Raw genomic sequence first — 15400 nt, forward strand, 5'->3', positions numbered from 1 at the left:
AATGGGGCAGACTTTAAGTGGGTAAGAAATTATTTACTATATTAAAAGATAAAACAGAAGGAGTTTAAAAACTTGGAATTCAGGTGATTCAGGCACTTCAGTGTGTAATGTGGGCTGAATCATTTGTTATGGAACATGAGCAGAAAGATGATAGGTTTAAAAATGCTCAAATTTAGTGACAATCTTGCTAAATGGTGTGTTTCTAAGGCCCCATTTAATCTAGTCTTGGAGAAAGAGATGCCTTTCTCCTAGTTTAACACTAATGTTTAGCTCTACAAAACCCTCACCTTGAAAGATTCAGTTTACAGCAGTCTAGTTGAGGTAGCAAAACATCTTAATACACTTTAAGAATATTTTGACAATAATAGCTAGAACAAAAAGGAATCTCTGCTTTACTGTCAATTTCATAATACTAATTTAAAAATCATGTATGGGGCCTGGCCTGGTGGTGTAGTGGTTAAGTTCGCATGCTCCACTTTGGCAGCCCGGGCTTTTCAGGTTAGGATCCCTGGAGTGGACCTAGCACCGCTCATCAGGCCATGCTGTGGCAGCGTCCCACATAAAATAGAGGAAGACTGGCACAGATGGTAGCTCAGCGACAATCTTCCTCAAGCAAAAAGAGGAACGTTGGCAACAGATGTTAGCTCAGGGCCAATCTTCCTCACCAAAAAAACCCCCACAAAAATCATATGTGGAAATTTGCCATCTTTGAGCATTCTGCTTCATCATGTTTTACCCCCATATATGAATAGATATGTGCCCATAGATCTTTATCAATCCTAGTGTTTGAAGATGTGTTGTGAATGTATTTTTATTCATATATAAGAGTGGTTTGGGTGAGGATGATAAAACTATACTACTAGAGACTAAATGAAAGTCTTATCAAAGTTAGTGAAAAGATTGAATAATTTTTTTAAAAACAACAAAATTAATGCAGTTATGTAATACTTGTAAGAGCATGTAATAACTCAAACTTTGTTGTTTTGTCGGTGTAGCAACGTATTCTAAGGACTTTATGAATTTGAGCATCAGTAGTCAAAATGTTAAACATTTGTACAGTGCTTAAAAATAATTTGTACTCAAGTGTTCTGAACATCATCCCTGCCGTCAAGTCCATTGCCCATCAAGGTCCCTGTCTTGGCAGAAACAGATAGCTAACAAGGCTAAATCAGCCTGGCCCCTACTATAGGAACTGTGACAGATTCTAAATAGAATGTCTGTTGAATTGATGGCTGTAGGTTGTGGTGTTTTCTGTGAGGACATATCTAGATATGTATATTAATATATTTTTAAGTATTGTAGATGTCAGTATGTTTAGGGCTGTTTTCCTTTCCAACGACTGCATCTTTAAGTGTGTAGTCCCAGTAATTGGTTGCTCTACGTTGCTTCAGGGAGATGGTGGAGGAATAAATGAGTAAAGGTAGATTGCAAATTGGGAGGTAAGTAAATGGCATTTAGGTACCTGAAAGTAGTAAAGAGTGCTAAGAAGAAGTACGATTGAGCAGAACAATAGGGAAGGAGGATATTCAAGAAGATGTACCTGGGATGAATCTTGACTTGCTAAGCTGGTTCCTTAATTTGGACATTAAATCGTTAGTAGGGAGTTATAAAGGCTGGAGGAAATCTGTAATTATTTGTGCTTGAACTGACATGGTTAAAAAAAAGAGGAAGACACTAAAGACTCCCTTGCTAGTCTGGAAGAGTGGCTCTCATACATTTTGAACAAGGCCTGTGAATTTGGGCAAGAAACTCTGATAACTTCTTGCCCCATCCCACATCTTCTCCAGCCGCTCTGTGACCTTGGGCAAGCTGTTTAACTTCTGTAGCCTGTTTCCAGTAGGGAAAATCAGAGTGGATAGGTGCGTACCAGCGTACTGAGTTCACCCAGGGGTTGAAGGCCAGATGGTGGGCAGTGTGGACTCCTAGTCCAGTGTTTTCTGTTCTATCTCCCACTGAAGACTTTGTCTATATTTTAAGCTTGTGAAATCCTGTTACTTAGAAGGAAAAATATAGTTTCTTTTCAACAAGAAGAAAAAGGTATGCCCAAATTGTCACATTATCCTCAGTGTTTCAGTATCACCCCAAGTAACATTATATGTATGTTATTAAAAGAAGTTAGGTATTTTGGGCAGAAATTTTTCTGTCTTATGTTTTTGTTTCACCATCTTATGTTTATTTTCAATTTCTCATTTTCTTGTGTAATTATCTGTACTTACAAAGCTGAAAACCTGACACTTAAATAATGGCATTATCCAGACTGAAGTAGCCAGCCCATCTACTTTATACTTTTTATTCCTTCTTTTTCAGTTCCATCTGTTTATGCTGTCTCTCTCCTCAGTGCAATTGAAAGATGAAACTTTTCTCAAATTTTTCTTAAAACTTTTAGGACCTCTAGTTAGAATGTATTTCTTTTTTTTTCAAATTCTTAACTTTTTTTTCAATTATTTTATAATTGAAAATTATTAAACTGTCATAATGGTTTATAAGATTGATTAATTTCAGGTATACATTATTTATCAGTTTCTATATAGACTGCATCGTGCTCACAACCAGTAATCCAGTTTTAATCGGTCACCATACATATGTGCCTCTTTACCCCTTTCACCCGTCCCCCAGCTCCCTTCCCCTCTGGTAACCAATAATCTGTTCTCTTTATGCATGTGTTTGTTTATCTTCCAAACATGAGTAAAATCATGCAGTATTTGCCTTTCTCAGTCTGGCTTATTTCACTTAACATCATGCCTTCAAGGTCCATCCATGTTGTTGCAAATAGGACGATTTTGTCTTTTTTATGGCTGAGTAGTATTTCTTTGTATATACATACCACATCTTCTTTATCCATTCATCCATAGAAGAGCACATGTATTGCTTCCAGGACCTGGCTATTGTGAATAATGCTGCAGTGAACACAGAGATGCATAAATCTCTTTGAATTGTTGATTTCAAGTTCTTTAGCTAAATACCCAGTAGTGGGATAGCTGGGTCATATAGTATTTCTGTTTTTGATTTTTTGGGAAATCTCCATACTGTTTTTCATAATGGCTACACCAGTTTGCATTCCTACCAACAATGTATGAGGGTTCCATTTTCTCCACATCCTCTCCAACATCTGTTGTTTTTTATCTTGGTAATTATAGCCATCTGACAGGTGTAAGGGGATATCTCATTGTAGTTTTGATTTGCATATCCATAATAATTAGTGATGCTGAACATCTTTTCATGTGCCTATTGGCCATCTGTATATCTTCTTTGGAAAAAAATGTCTGTTCATATCCTCTGCCCATTCTTTGATTGGGTGGTTTGTTTTTAGGTTGTTGACTTGTATGAGTTCTTTATATATTTTGGAAATTAACCCTTTGTTAGATATATGATTTGCAAATATTTTCTCCCAGTTGGTGGGTCATCTTTTTGGTTTGTTTATGGTTTCCTTTGCCTTGCAGAAGCTTTTTAGTCTGATGTAGTCCCATTTGTTTATTTTTTCTTTTATTCCCCTTGCCTGAGTAGACATGGTTTTTGAAAAGATGTTGCTAAGACCAATGTCAGAGAGTGTGCTGCCTATATTTTCTTCCAGGAATTTTATGGTTTCAGGTCTTACATTCAAGTCATTAATCCATTTTGAGTTGATTTTTCTGTATGGTGCAAGATAATGGTCCATTTTCATTCTTGTGTGTGTGGCTGTCCAGTTTTCCCAGCATCATTTATTAAAGAGACTTTCCTTTCTTCATTGTATTCTTCTTGGCTCCTTTGTCGAAGATTAACTGTCCATAGATGTGTGATTTTATTTCTGGGCTTTCAATTCTGTTCTGTTGATCTGTGTGTCTGTCTTTGTGCCAGTACCATGCTGTTTTGATTACTATAGCTTTATAGTATATTTTGAAGTCGGGGATTATGATGCCTGAAGGCTGTTCTTTTTTCTCAGGATTGCTTTGGCTATTCAAGGTCTTTTGTTGCCCCATATAACTTTTAGGATTCTTTGTTCTATTTCCATGAAGAATGTCATTGGGATTCCTATTGGGATTGCATGGAATCTGTAGATTGCTTTAGGTAATATGTTCATTTTTAACTATGTTTATTCTTCAAATTCCTGAACATGGAATATCTTTGTCTTTTGTGATTTCTTTCAACAATGTTTTATGGTTTTCACCTCCTTGATTAAATTTATTCCTAGATATTTTATTCTTTTTGTTGAGATTCTGAATGGAATTGTATTCTTGACTTCTCTTTCTGCTAGTTTGTTATTAGTGTATAGAAAAGTAACTGATTTTTCTAAGTTGATTTTCTACCCTGCAACTTTGCTGTGGTTGTTCATTATTTCTAATAGTTTTCTAGTGGATTGTTTAGGCTTTTATATATATAGAATCATGTCATCAGCAAACAGTGAGAGTTTCATTTCTTCCTTTCCAGTTTGGATTCCTTTTACTTCTTTCTCTTGCTTAATTGCTCTGGCCAAAACCTCCAGTACTATGTTGAATAGGAGTGGTGAGAGTGAGCACCCTTGTCTTGTTCCTGTTCTCCCAGGGATGGCTTTCAGTTCTTCACCATTAAGTATGATGTTGGCTGTGGGTTTGTCATATACGGCCTGTATTATATTGAGGCACTTTACTTTTATACCCATTTTATTGAGAGTTTTTATTGTAAATGGATGTTGGATCTTGCCAAATGCTTTCTCTGCATCTATTGAGATAATAATGTCATTTTTATTTCTCATTTTGTTAATGTGGCATATCACCTTGATTGATTTGCAGATGTTGAACCATCCCTGTGTCCTGGGTATAAATCACACTTGATCATAGGTTATGATCCTTTTAATGTATTACTGTGTTTGGTTTGCCAATATTTTGTTGAGTATTTTTGTATCTTTGTTCATCAGTAATATTGGCCTGTTATTTTCCTTCTTTGTGCTGTCCTTGCCTCCTTTTGGTATCAGGGTAATATTGGCCTCATAGAATGTGTGACAAAGCGTTCTGTCTTCTTCAATTTTTTGGAATAGTTTAGGAAGGATAGCTATTAACTCTTCTTTGTATGATTGGTAGACTTCTCTGGAGAAGCCATCTGGTCCTGGACTTTTGTTTTCTGAAAAGTTTTTAATTACTGTTCAATCTTTTTACTTGTGTTTGATCTATTCAGATTCTTTATTTCTTCTTGATTCAGTTTTAGGAGGTTGTATGAGTATAAGAATTTATCTATTTCTTCTAGGTTTTTCAGGTTGTGGGCATATAGTTTTTCATAGTATTCTTTTGTAACCCCCCCCTTTTTTTTTTTGAGGAAGATTAGCCCTGAGCTAACTGCTGCCTGTCCTCCTCTTTTTTTTTTTTGCTGAGGAAGTCTGGCCCTGAGCTAACATCCGTGCCCATCTTTCTCTACTTTATATGTGGGATGCCTACCACGGCATGGCCTGCCAAGCGGTGCCATGTCCACACCTGGGATCCGAACCAGCAAACCCCGGGCCACTGAGAAGCAGAACATGCACACTTAACCGCTGCACTACCGGGCTGGCCCCTCTTTTATAACCCTTTATATTTCCATGGTGTGCATTGTAATTTCTCCTCTGTCATTTCTAATTTTATTTATTTCAGGCTTCTCTCTCTTTTTCTTAGTTTGGTTAAAGGTTTCTCAATTTTGTTTATCTTCTCAAAGAAGCAGCTCTTAGTTTCATTCACCCTTTCTACTATTTTTTTTTAGTCTCTATTTCATATATTTCTGCTCTTATTTTTGTTATTTCTCTCCTTCTGACTTTGGGCTTTGTTTGTTCTTATTTTTCTAGTCCTTTTAGGCGTTAAGATTACTTATTTGAAAATTTTCTTGTTTGTTGAGATGGGCCTGTATTGCTATGAATTTCCCTCTTATAACTACTTTTGCTTCATGCCATAAGAGCTGATATGTTGTGTTTTCATTTTCATTTGTCTCCAGGTATTTTTAAATTTCTCTTTTGATTTCTTCATTGATCCAATGGTTGTTCACTAGCATGTTGTTTAGACTCCACATATTTGTGCCTTTCCTAGCTTTTTTCTTGTAGCTAATTTCTAGTTTCATAGCATTGTGGTTGGAAAAGATGCTTGATTTCAATCTTCTTAAATTTATTGAGGCTTGCCTTGTTTCCCAAGATATAGTCTATCTTTGAGAATGTTCCATGTGCACTTGAGAAGAATGTGTATTCTGCTGTTTTTGGATGGAGTGCTCTCTATTAAGTCCATCTGATCAAGTGTTTCATTTAAATCCACTATTTCCTTGTTCACTTTCTGTCTGATCGATCTATCTGTTGATGTAAGTGGGGTGTTGAGGTCCCGTAATATTATTGTGTTGCTGTTAATTTCTCCCTGTAGGTCTGTTAATAGTTGCTTTATGTACTTTGGTTGTCCTGTGTTTGGTGCATATATAATCCTAAGTGTTATGTCCTTTAGGTGGAAAGTCCCTTTTATCATTATATAATACCCCTCTGTGTCTCTCATTGTCTTTTTTATCTTGAAGTTCGGCTTTGTCTGATATAAATACTGAAACAACTGCTTTCTTTTGTTTGTCATTTTCTTGGAATATTTTCATCCATCCCTTTACTCTGAGCCTGTGTTTGTCTGTAGAGCTGAGATGTGCTTCCTGCAGGCAGCATATTGTTGCTTGTTTTTTAATCCATCCAGCTACTCTTTGTCTTTTGATTGGAGAATTCAACCCATTTACGTTTAGAGTATTTATTGATATATGAGGGCTTAATACTACCACCTTTTCTCTTGTTTTCTGGGTGCTCTGTATTTCCATTTATTCTCTTCCTTAATGTATTTCTGACTGCCATTTCAGTTTGTTGGTTTTGTGATGGTTTTCTCAGTTTTCTATTTATTTATGAATTGTGTCTCTGCTCTGATTTTTTTTGTTTTTGGTTACCGTGAGGTTTGTATAAAAGCTCTCATAGCTGAGATAGTCTATTTTTTGATAGCCTCTTAGCTCCATTAGCTGAAGCAGGTTCCACCCCTGTCCTCTTCCCCTTCTGAACTATTGTTGTCACAAATTATTCTGTTTTGTGGTGTTAGTTTGTGACTGAGTTGAAGTGTTTATAGTTACTTTTAATGCTTTCCTTCCATTTATCTTTTTTTTGGATGAGGAAGATTGGCCCTGAGCTAACGTCTGTTGGCAGCCTTCCTCTTTTTCCCTGAGGAAGATTGTTACTGAGCTAACATCTATTCCAGTCTTCCTCTGTTTTGTATGTGGGACACTATCACAGCATGGCTTTGATGAATTGTGTGTAGATCTGTGCCCAGGATCCAAACCTGCAAAACCTAGGCTGCCAAAGAAGGGTGTGCAAAGTTAACCACTATGCCACCAGGCTCGCCCCTCCTTCCATTTATCTTTTAAGTTATAATTACTTATTTGCTACCCTGTTCTGAAAGAGAACTGCAGTTTTCTGATTTTGTCTGTTTATCTCCTTGCTGAAAGCTTTGTAGACCTTTCCCTTTTTGTTTCTGGTATGAGGGCATCCTTGATCATTTCTTGTAGGGGAGGTCTACTGGCAGTTAACTCCTTCAACTTTTGTTTATCTGGGAAAGCTTTTAGTTCACCATCATATGTGAAGGATAGTTTTGCTAGATAGAGTATTCTTGGCTGAAAGTATTTGTCTTTCAGTATTTTGCATATATCATTCCAATCTCTCCTATCCTGTAAGGTTTCTGCCAAGAAATCCGCTGAAAGCCTGATATAGGTTCCTTGGTAGGTTATTTTCTTCTGCCTTGCTGCTTGTAATATTTTTTCTTTGTCATTGACTTTTGACAGTTTTAATATTATATGCCTTGAAGAAGGTCTTTCTGCATTGACGTAATTAGGAGCTCTATTGGCTTAATGTAGTTGTAAGTCCAGATCCTTTCCCAGGTTTGGGATATTCTCAGCTATCATTTCTTTGAACAAGCTCTCTGCTCCTTTCTCCCTCATTTCTCCTTCTGGAATACCAATAATCCATATGTTATTTTTCCAATTGAGTTGGCTATTTCTTGAAGAATTCCTTCATTTTTTTTAAAACCGTAATTTACTCTCCTCCTTCTCCGCCTGAAGCATTTTTATCCTCTAAATCACTAATCCTTTCCCCCATAATGTCACCTCTGTTTTATAAGGATTCTAGATTATTTTTTATCTCATTAATTGTGTTCTTCATATCCAGAATTCCTGCTTGGTGCTTTTTTAATACTTTCAATGTCTTTGGTGAAGTATTCCTTCTTCACATTAATTTCATTCCTGAGCTCATTGAACTGTCTGAGTTTTCTTTTAGCTCATTGAGTTTGTTTATGACAGCTATTTTGAATTCTCTGTCATTTAGATTGTAAATTTCTGTGACTTCAGGATTGGTTTCTGAAGACTTGTCATTTTCCTTCTGCTGTGAATTGTTACTGTAGTTTCTCATGTTATTTGATGAACTAATCAATTTCCTGGCACATGTGTAGTAGTATCAGGTTGCAGATTCCACCTGCTACTGCTGGAGGGAAGCAGGAGCTGTGTCTCTGAATGCACCCTATATGCTGGAAATTGTGCAGGTATGGGGGGTGCTTCTGCCAGCTGGGAGAGCATTTCCGCATATTTGCATATCTGCCACTTCCTCTTCTTACAGTCATGCCGTCTGCTATGCTTGGTGTGCAGGGCTTCATGGATTCCAAGCCATGGCCATTTGTTGGACCACAGTGGCACAGTGGGGTGCTCCCGCTGGCCAGGAAAGCATTCACACTTGGGCTCAGGGCTGCCGCCACCTCTTTACAGTTGTACTGAGGCATGTTCCCACTTGTGGGCTTGCAGGGGCCCTATGGGCACCCCTGCTGGCTGCGAAAGTATTCACATGTGCACAGTTCTGCCGCTGCCTCTTCTGATGGTTGTGCCAGCTGCTGTGCTTGGTGGACAGAGCTTCTTCTTGGGATCCGAGCTGGGGCCACTTGTTGAGACTGCAGCACCATGGTGGGCACTCCCACTGGCTGGGAAAGTGTTTGCAGATGTGCACAGGACTGCCAGGGAAGGGTAAGGGAGTGGTCATCTATCTCCACCACTTCCTGGGGGCCCTGTTTATCCACCTTCAGATGTAAAACTGTGTGGGTCTCTCAGGCATCCTATTGTGCTGTGTGGTGTCCTCCATTGGTCAATGAATGTCCAGTTAACTGAGCTCGAAGTGAGAGAGATAAAGGGAACAGCTCACTTTGCCATGTTGGTGATGTCACTCTCCAGAATGTTTTTTGAAATTATGGCAACTTTTATACGTAAGATGTTGAAATTATGTCTCTGGTGTTAAATAGCAAAAATATTGTGTTAACTCTCTAAAAGGAAAGTCAATAAGTCACTGTAACACGGGTTTCCTTGTTTTAAGTATAATTGAAAAGATACATATTACTCTAGCAAATCCTTTCTGGCAAATGCTAGAGTTGAGATTGTCAAATCTGAAGATGAACCTTTTGATCCAGCAGTAAAGTTATCAGAAGGGCAAACACTGCCTTTGATGGCAAGAAAGCACTATGGGTAACATGGGCACCTGCCCTAGACTCACACTTGGAGAACTCCACAATGATTCTCCTCCAGCCACACCCCTGCCACAGGAAGAGGAATGTACAGGGCCAGCAAATGTCCACCTGGAGTTCACCCTCTTGCCTTCAATATTGCACTCCAGAAATCTGAAACTCCAGGATTCTCTGCCCAGATGGCCCCAAATTCACTTGTATACAGAGAGTGGCCAAGGCTGTCGATGGGGAGAGCAAGTGGATGATCTTGAACATGTGGGCTGGTGTGCCCACACCCACATAAGGCTCTACTCAGTTTCAGGCAGAGCTGGGGTGGGAAGAGTAGGGGGCAGGCCATAGCCAGTCACTGGGGGTGCAGCTCTCATTTCTCTGCCATTTTCCTATGTGAAACTTGAAGGAATTCAAAAATCCTGAATTTGTACCTAACCTTCTAGGACATTATGAAGGTATATTTCAAGGTACAGCATAGAACATCTTTTATTTAACAGACATTCATCTATTTTATAACTTTTAAATGTTTAGACATATAGTATGTGAGTCTCTGGTTGTATTCTTACTCTGGGTCCCAGAAAGGAAGGAATAAGGAGATCATTTGAATCTTCATTTCTCCTTGTGGGTGAGCATATATCCTTTGATCTTTGTCAGTCTAGTACTGGATTAGGTCTTCCAGGATAACTTTAGGGTGGTACCCTTAGCTGTAATCTGGTCCAAGCTATGTCCTGGCTCTAGAATGAGGTGATTTGAATGATGCCCCTTGGTTTTGGTGTGCCATGATGCACTCTAAACTTATGTGTGTACTGAGCTACCATGGAAGCAGGTGGAAAGATTTAGTGACCAGGGTCTTTGGGGGCCAAAAGAGACTTGGAAAGAAGAGAAATTGGATCAAACTGTGGCCAAAATGATTTCTTAGGATTATATGTGAATTTCAGTTTTCCACTAACCATTGATTATTGGATGTTTGGCCTTCAGGTCCTAAGATCTGGAATAAATCTTTCTGTATCTACTTAAATATTTCTAGGCAAAAAAAAAAAGAGAGAGAATAATTAGGATAAGAAATGCTTTATTAGTGTTGATTCCTTTACACCTCTGTAAATGCTGTTTTATAAAAGAGAAGAAATAATGAAACTAATATCATCAGTCTACTCGGGTATGCTGTTAGTACCACAGCTGGTATGCTCGTATATAGTACCACAAACGTGGCATTTTTAGTTTTTCACTTAATTTATTGTTTTCCAGATAATCAAACTTGCACCCTTAAACATAAAAGTTGATTGTTCGTTTTAATCATTTTTTGACAGTTGTATTCTATAATACATATACACAAACGTAGGCATATGAATGTAGACTTTTCCTGTGTTTATCAAATAAGTATTTTAAAAATTATTTAATAGTGCTAATATTGTTAAACTGTAAATACTTGAGTTTCAGTACTTCTCTATTCTATAAGAAAAGACTTTAGAATGTAGATTTTTTGGTTATCAAATATTTTTCACATCTATAACTTAATTATATAGCTGTTAATATAAGGCTCCAAAGATGGAATTATCAAAACAGTGAATTTAAGAAGAAAGAAATTGGTTTAATTTCTTAGAATGTAATGGTTTCAAAATGCTAGAATAACAGACATGAGGAAATAACACTCATTTTATGAAGTTCATTTTTCAAATTATGGAAGTATTTACAGGTTTTAGAACATAGATAATATCAGTAAATAAAATGAAAAAAATTAAGATTTTCAAAATACTGATGAATTTTGAAAATGTATGGATATTTTAGTGAAATTCGAGCTCACTAGAGCAAAAGCTGAGTCTGCTTTCACTTAGTGGGTCCAGTATTACTTCTTATTTAACTTATTCATCAATAAGAGAAAATGAATCACTCCCTAGGTTTGTTCTACAGACAGTGCCAGTTAATTTCCAAGGAGGATGTTACTCATGATACGAGGCTTTTCTGCTTCATGCTGCCGCCAAGCACTCATCTGCAGGTGCCAATTGGGCAACACGTTTACCTCAAGCTAACTGTTACAGGTAAGGTAAATAGAGGCTTCAGGGAAACATTTTGATTGTTTATAAGCAGTTTACAGTGAGTGCTAATCTCTTTAGGAAGCAACCATTGAGGTTATTAATAAATGTTTCTGGGCAGCTAGATTTAGTGATAGCCAGATTCTAGGTTTGTGGATGCAGCGTTCCTGCACGTTGGAGCTATAGCCGTGCCATATTATTGTATGGAACAAAGAAATTGCCACAAGCTGGAGAGATGGTTCCACCAGCATTTTAGTTTATTACTAACAAAGCCCTATAGGAAAGATGTGAAGGAGTGTACAAACGGTCCTTCGTAAGGACAACTACTAGAAACACATACTAGCATTTCTTAGGACCCAATTATGATTGTCTAATTTATGAAGTTGAATTTATAAAATTCAAAATGGGTGGATGATTGTAAATGATTTCTTTATATATGCCACCAATATAAGAAGCTCTATAAAGATATTCCTTACTCTGTGAATTCTTTTTTCCTCATTTTCATCCTAAAAGGACCTCTTTTACCTGTTTTAAATACCCTTATTTATGTCCAGCATTTTCTTGGCCTTTTGAAGCTGCAAAAGGTAACATTCTCATGTCAGTCATAGTATTCCCAGCAATCAGTCTAACAGACTACCAGCCAGGATTTGGTGGATATAGTATATTGTGTTGGCACTATTAAAGTTTTTCTCTTCATCATCACTTACGCCAGGTTATCATTCAATAGCTGATATCTTCCCCAGTGCAGTTATTGTCAATATACTATAATTTAGAGAGAGATTAATTTTGTGTATGTCAAGGAGCCATGTATAAAATTTTGGTCTTTCAAATGTGTGGTGGCTCTTCTTTCTTTAGAATATGGCTACCTGAACTATAATATGAATTTTTATTAATTATTAATTAATGTTTTCTTGTTTTATATTTAATAGTATTATGTTATATAGTATATAATTAATATATGAATATATTTAAATACTTATTTATTATTAATATATTTGTTAATATTTACTTAATTAATTAATATTATATTCTTAGAAGTAATTGGATCAACATTCTTTTCCTTCACTTACCAAAGTAATATATAATATATGAAAACAATTCAAAATATATAAAGTAAAAAGTGAAATTCTTCCCTTTCTCACACCCAAATGATCCCATTGGCTATCAGTAACCATTGTTAAAAATCTGGTGTATAATTAAAATTATTATGTAAGTACCTTCTTACATCTCTATGCAAACTTTTGATGCCATTTTTGTTGTAGTCCATTACAAAGTTTATATGTTGATGAAATAGATGGTTGTCTGAGTTTATTGACATAAATCCCTATCACCTTATGCCATACTTAATAAAAAAAGATTGTATTATGGGCAAAGTATTGATTGGTTAAAATTGTTTCAGCACACATAGGATTTGGGTATATATACTTGTACTATATGCATATAGAACATCTAGTTAGAATTATATACATGTTAGATGTACAGTTTTAAATATATCCTGATAGCATCATAAAATTTATATATTTCATCTGCATTCAGAGCTTTTTAGATTTTTAGAACTGAATTTCTTTATCATGACTTTTTCTAGATACTGAAATTGTGAAGCCATATACACCTGTATCTGATTCCTTGCTCTCAGAGTTCAAGGAACCAGCTCTTCCCAACAATAAATACATCTACTTTTTGATCAAAATCTATCCTGCTGGACTCTTCACACCAGAACTTGATCATCTTCAGATTGGTTAGTATTTTTTTTAACGTCATTATGTTCTAGATGGGATCACCTGTTAGTCTATGTTCTGGTTATCTCCTTGTGGGATTCTATCAAATATCTTAAACTAAACATGTCTACACCCAAAGTCATATTCTGTTTGTCCCACCAAACCTATCCTTACTCCCATATTCCTCATCTTTATTATTTGCCCCACCACTGTTCATTCTTGACCCAGTCCGGAGGCATGTCATCCCTGAGTCTTCCCATTTTCTCCCTCCTAATCCAGTCGGCACTAAGTTCTATTGAGTCCACCTCCTAGGGAAGGTTTAATTTTTCTTTTCTATCCCTTTACCACTGTCTTAGATCAAGCCTTCATCATTTCTCTCTTGGCCTCTAACTGGTATCTTCCTCCTTCTATTTATCTGCATTTTCCAGTTCTCTTTCCAAACTGCCCTGAGGGTGGATTTAATTGTGTTGCTCTACAGCTTTGAAAGCTCTGATGGGTCTCCGTTACCCAACTGATTAAGTCCTCTGCATGCCTACAAAGACTTTCACGATCGTTCCAGCTTCATCTCTTGCTGTACAAAATACTTGTGCTACTCAAAGGTCCACAAGTTTTCATCCTCATTCATAGGTACATGCAGTTGCCTCCCATAGGATGCCCATCAACTCTTTCTCTACCTGTCAAGTACCTTTTTTTAAAGACCCAAACAAAACATCACTTTCATTATGAAGCTCCCTCCTCCTCTGAACCCCCCAAAACTAACACTTTGCTCATACCTCTAGGATAAGAATAAGTAATATTCCTTCTTTATAAGTCTTGAATTTGTTCTTGGATTTCCTGCACCTAGCATGGCAGCTGGCACATAATAGGCTCTCAGTAAATGTACTTTGAAAGAATTAATAAAAGGACTATAATGAGATCCATTAAGATTTAGAGACCCTTTTCCTGTTTCTACTCCTTTTTGTGTGTCTTCAACTTTCCACTGCCTTTTGCCTAACAGTAAAAGTGCTCTTCTCCTTTCTAAGTCAGTATTAGCAGTGACATCAAGGTAACATCGAAGAAGATTGCTAAAATTTGGAAATAAAGAAAATTTTTTGCTTTCTGAAAGGTTGGCTTAGCAATCTGTACAGAATGGATATGGTTAGTCATCTTTGGTTACATAAACCAAAATATTGAATATAAATATGAACCTTAATGGGGCTGGCCCCGTGGCTGAGTGGTTAAGTTCGCGCACTCCGCTGCAGGCGGCCCAGTGTTTCGTTGGTTCGAATCCTGGGCGTGGACATGGCACTGCTCATCAGACCACGCTGAGGCAGCATCCCACATGCCACAACTGGAAGGACCCACAACGAAGAATATACAACTATGTACCGGGGGGCTTTGGGGAGAAAAAGGAAAAAAAAAATAAAATCTTTAAAAAAAAAAAAAAAAAAAGAATGTAATTTAAAAAAAAAATATGAACCTTAAGAATTTTGAAATACCCACAAATCTAGTGAAGGTGACTGTCATCTTTGATGGACTGACACGTGATTGTAGTATAGTGAGTGGAAATGTAACCAATACTGTTATAACCTGGTTATAGAGATTGTGTGGACGGAGCAGGGTGGAGAGTCGGCCTAGAGCATGGAAAAGGAAAACCTAAAGAAGATAGTGTTTTTTCAACTTCATCCAGGGGAGCTAGCCATGGCACAAATACTTGTGTAACTTAGGGGGTTGTACCTGGCATGGTAGTGATAACTCATGAAGCCTCATCATGGCCCAAATGATCTACTCTAGAACAGTATCGGCTTCTTTGTTTCAATTCCTTGTTCACCGCCTAACTTTTATATGATTTTTTTGGCCTTCCAAATGTTCTCTAACTGAGAATGAGATGCCCTGCATGGGGCTGTAATGTTCAGGTCACTGGATGCAGATGGCCCAGCTGTAAATCAGTTGCTGTTCTGGCATGCGTTATTTTCTTCTTGTGTGAATTTGATTAGCATCAGGTACCTTGCCTGAGTCTAGTCACTTTTATGACATTGGAAGGACTGGGCTGTGGACAAAAGTTACCAAATTAATATCATTCTTTGAAGCTTCTTTAGTAAACAACCAGCTGACTTTTTCCTGAGGATATTCTGATCTTATGGTCCCTTTCAAACTCTAACAAGAAGCTTCTGTTGCTTTCTAATACTTAATTCATCAATTACTGCAAGAT

At 37.2% G+C, this 15400-nt stretch overlaps 1 protein-coding gene across 4 annotated transcripts in view; it reads left to right on the plus strand.

Moving 5' to 3' along the window:
* The window catches only part of CYB5R4 (cytochrome b5 reductase 4), a 90311-nt gene that overhangs the window by 58629 nt on the left and 16282 nt on the right, over positions 1 to 15400 (plus strand). For 3 of the 4 annotated variants that reach the window (XM_070496204.1, XM_014838070.3, XM_044757238.2), the window contains 2 exons: positions 11357 to 11497; positions 13077 to 13229. The exons of the other annotated variant lie outside the window; for it this stretch is intronic. In XM_070496204.1, the coding sequence (XP_070352305.1) occupies positions 11357 to 11497; positions 13077 to 13229 (294 nt within the window). The remainder of the gene's footprint in view (positions 1 to 11356; positions 11498 to 13076; positions 13230 to 15400) is intronic. 4 annotated transcript variants of the gene reach the window in all.

The sequence above is a fragment of the Equus asinus genome, chromosome 24 (assembly GCF_041296235.1).
Source record: "Equus asinus isolate D_3611 breed Donkey chromosome 24, EquAss-T2T_v2, whole genome shotgun sequence".
NCBI lineage: Eukaryota > Metazoa > Chordata > Mammalia > Perissodactyla > Equidae > Equus > Equus asinus.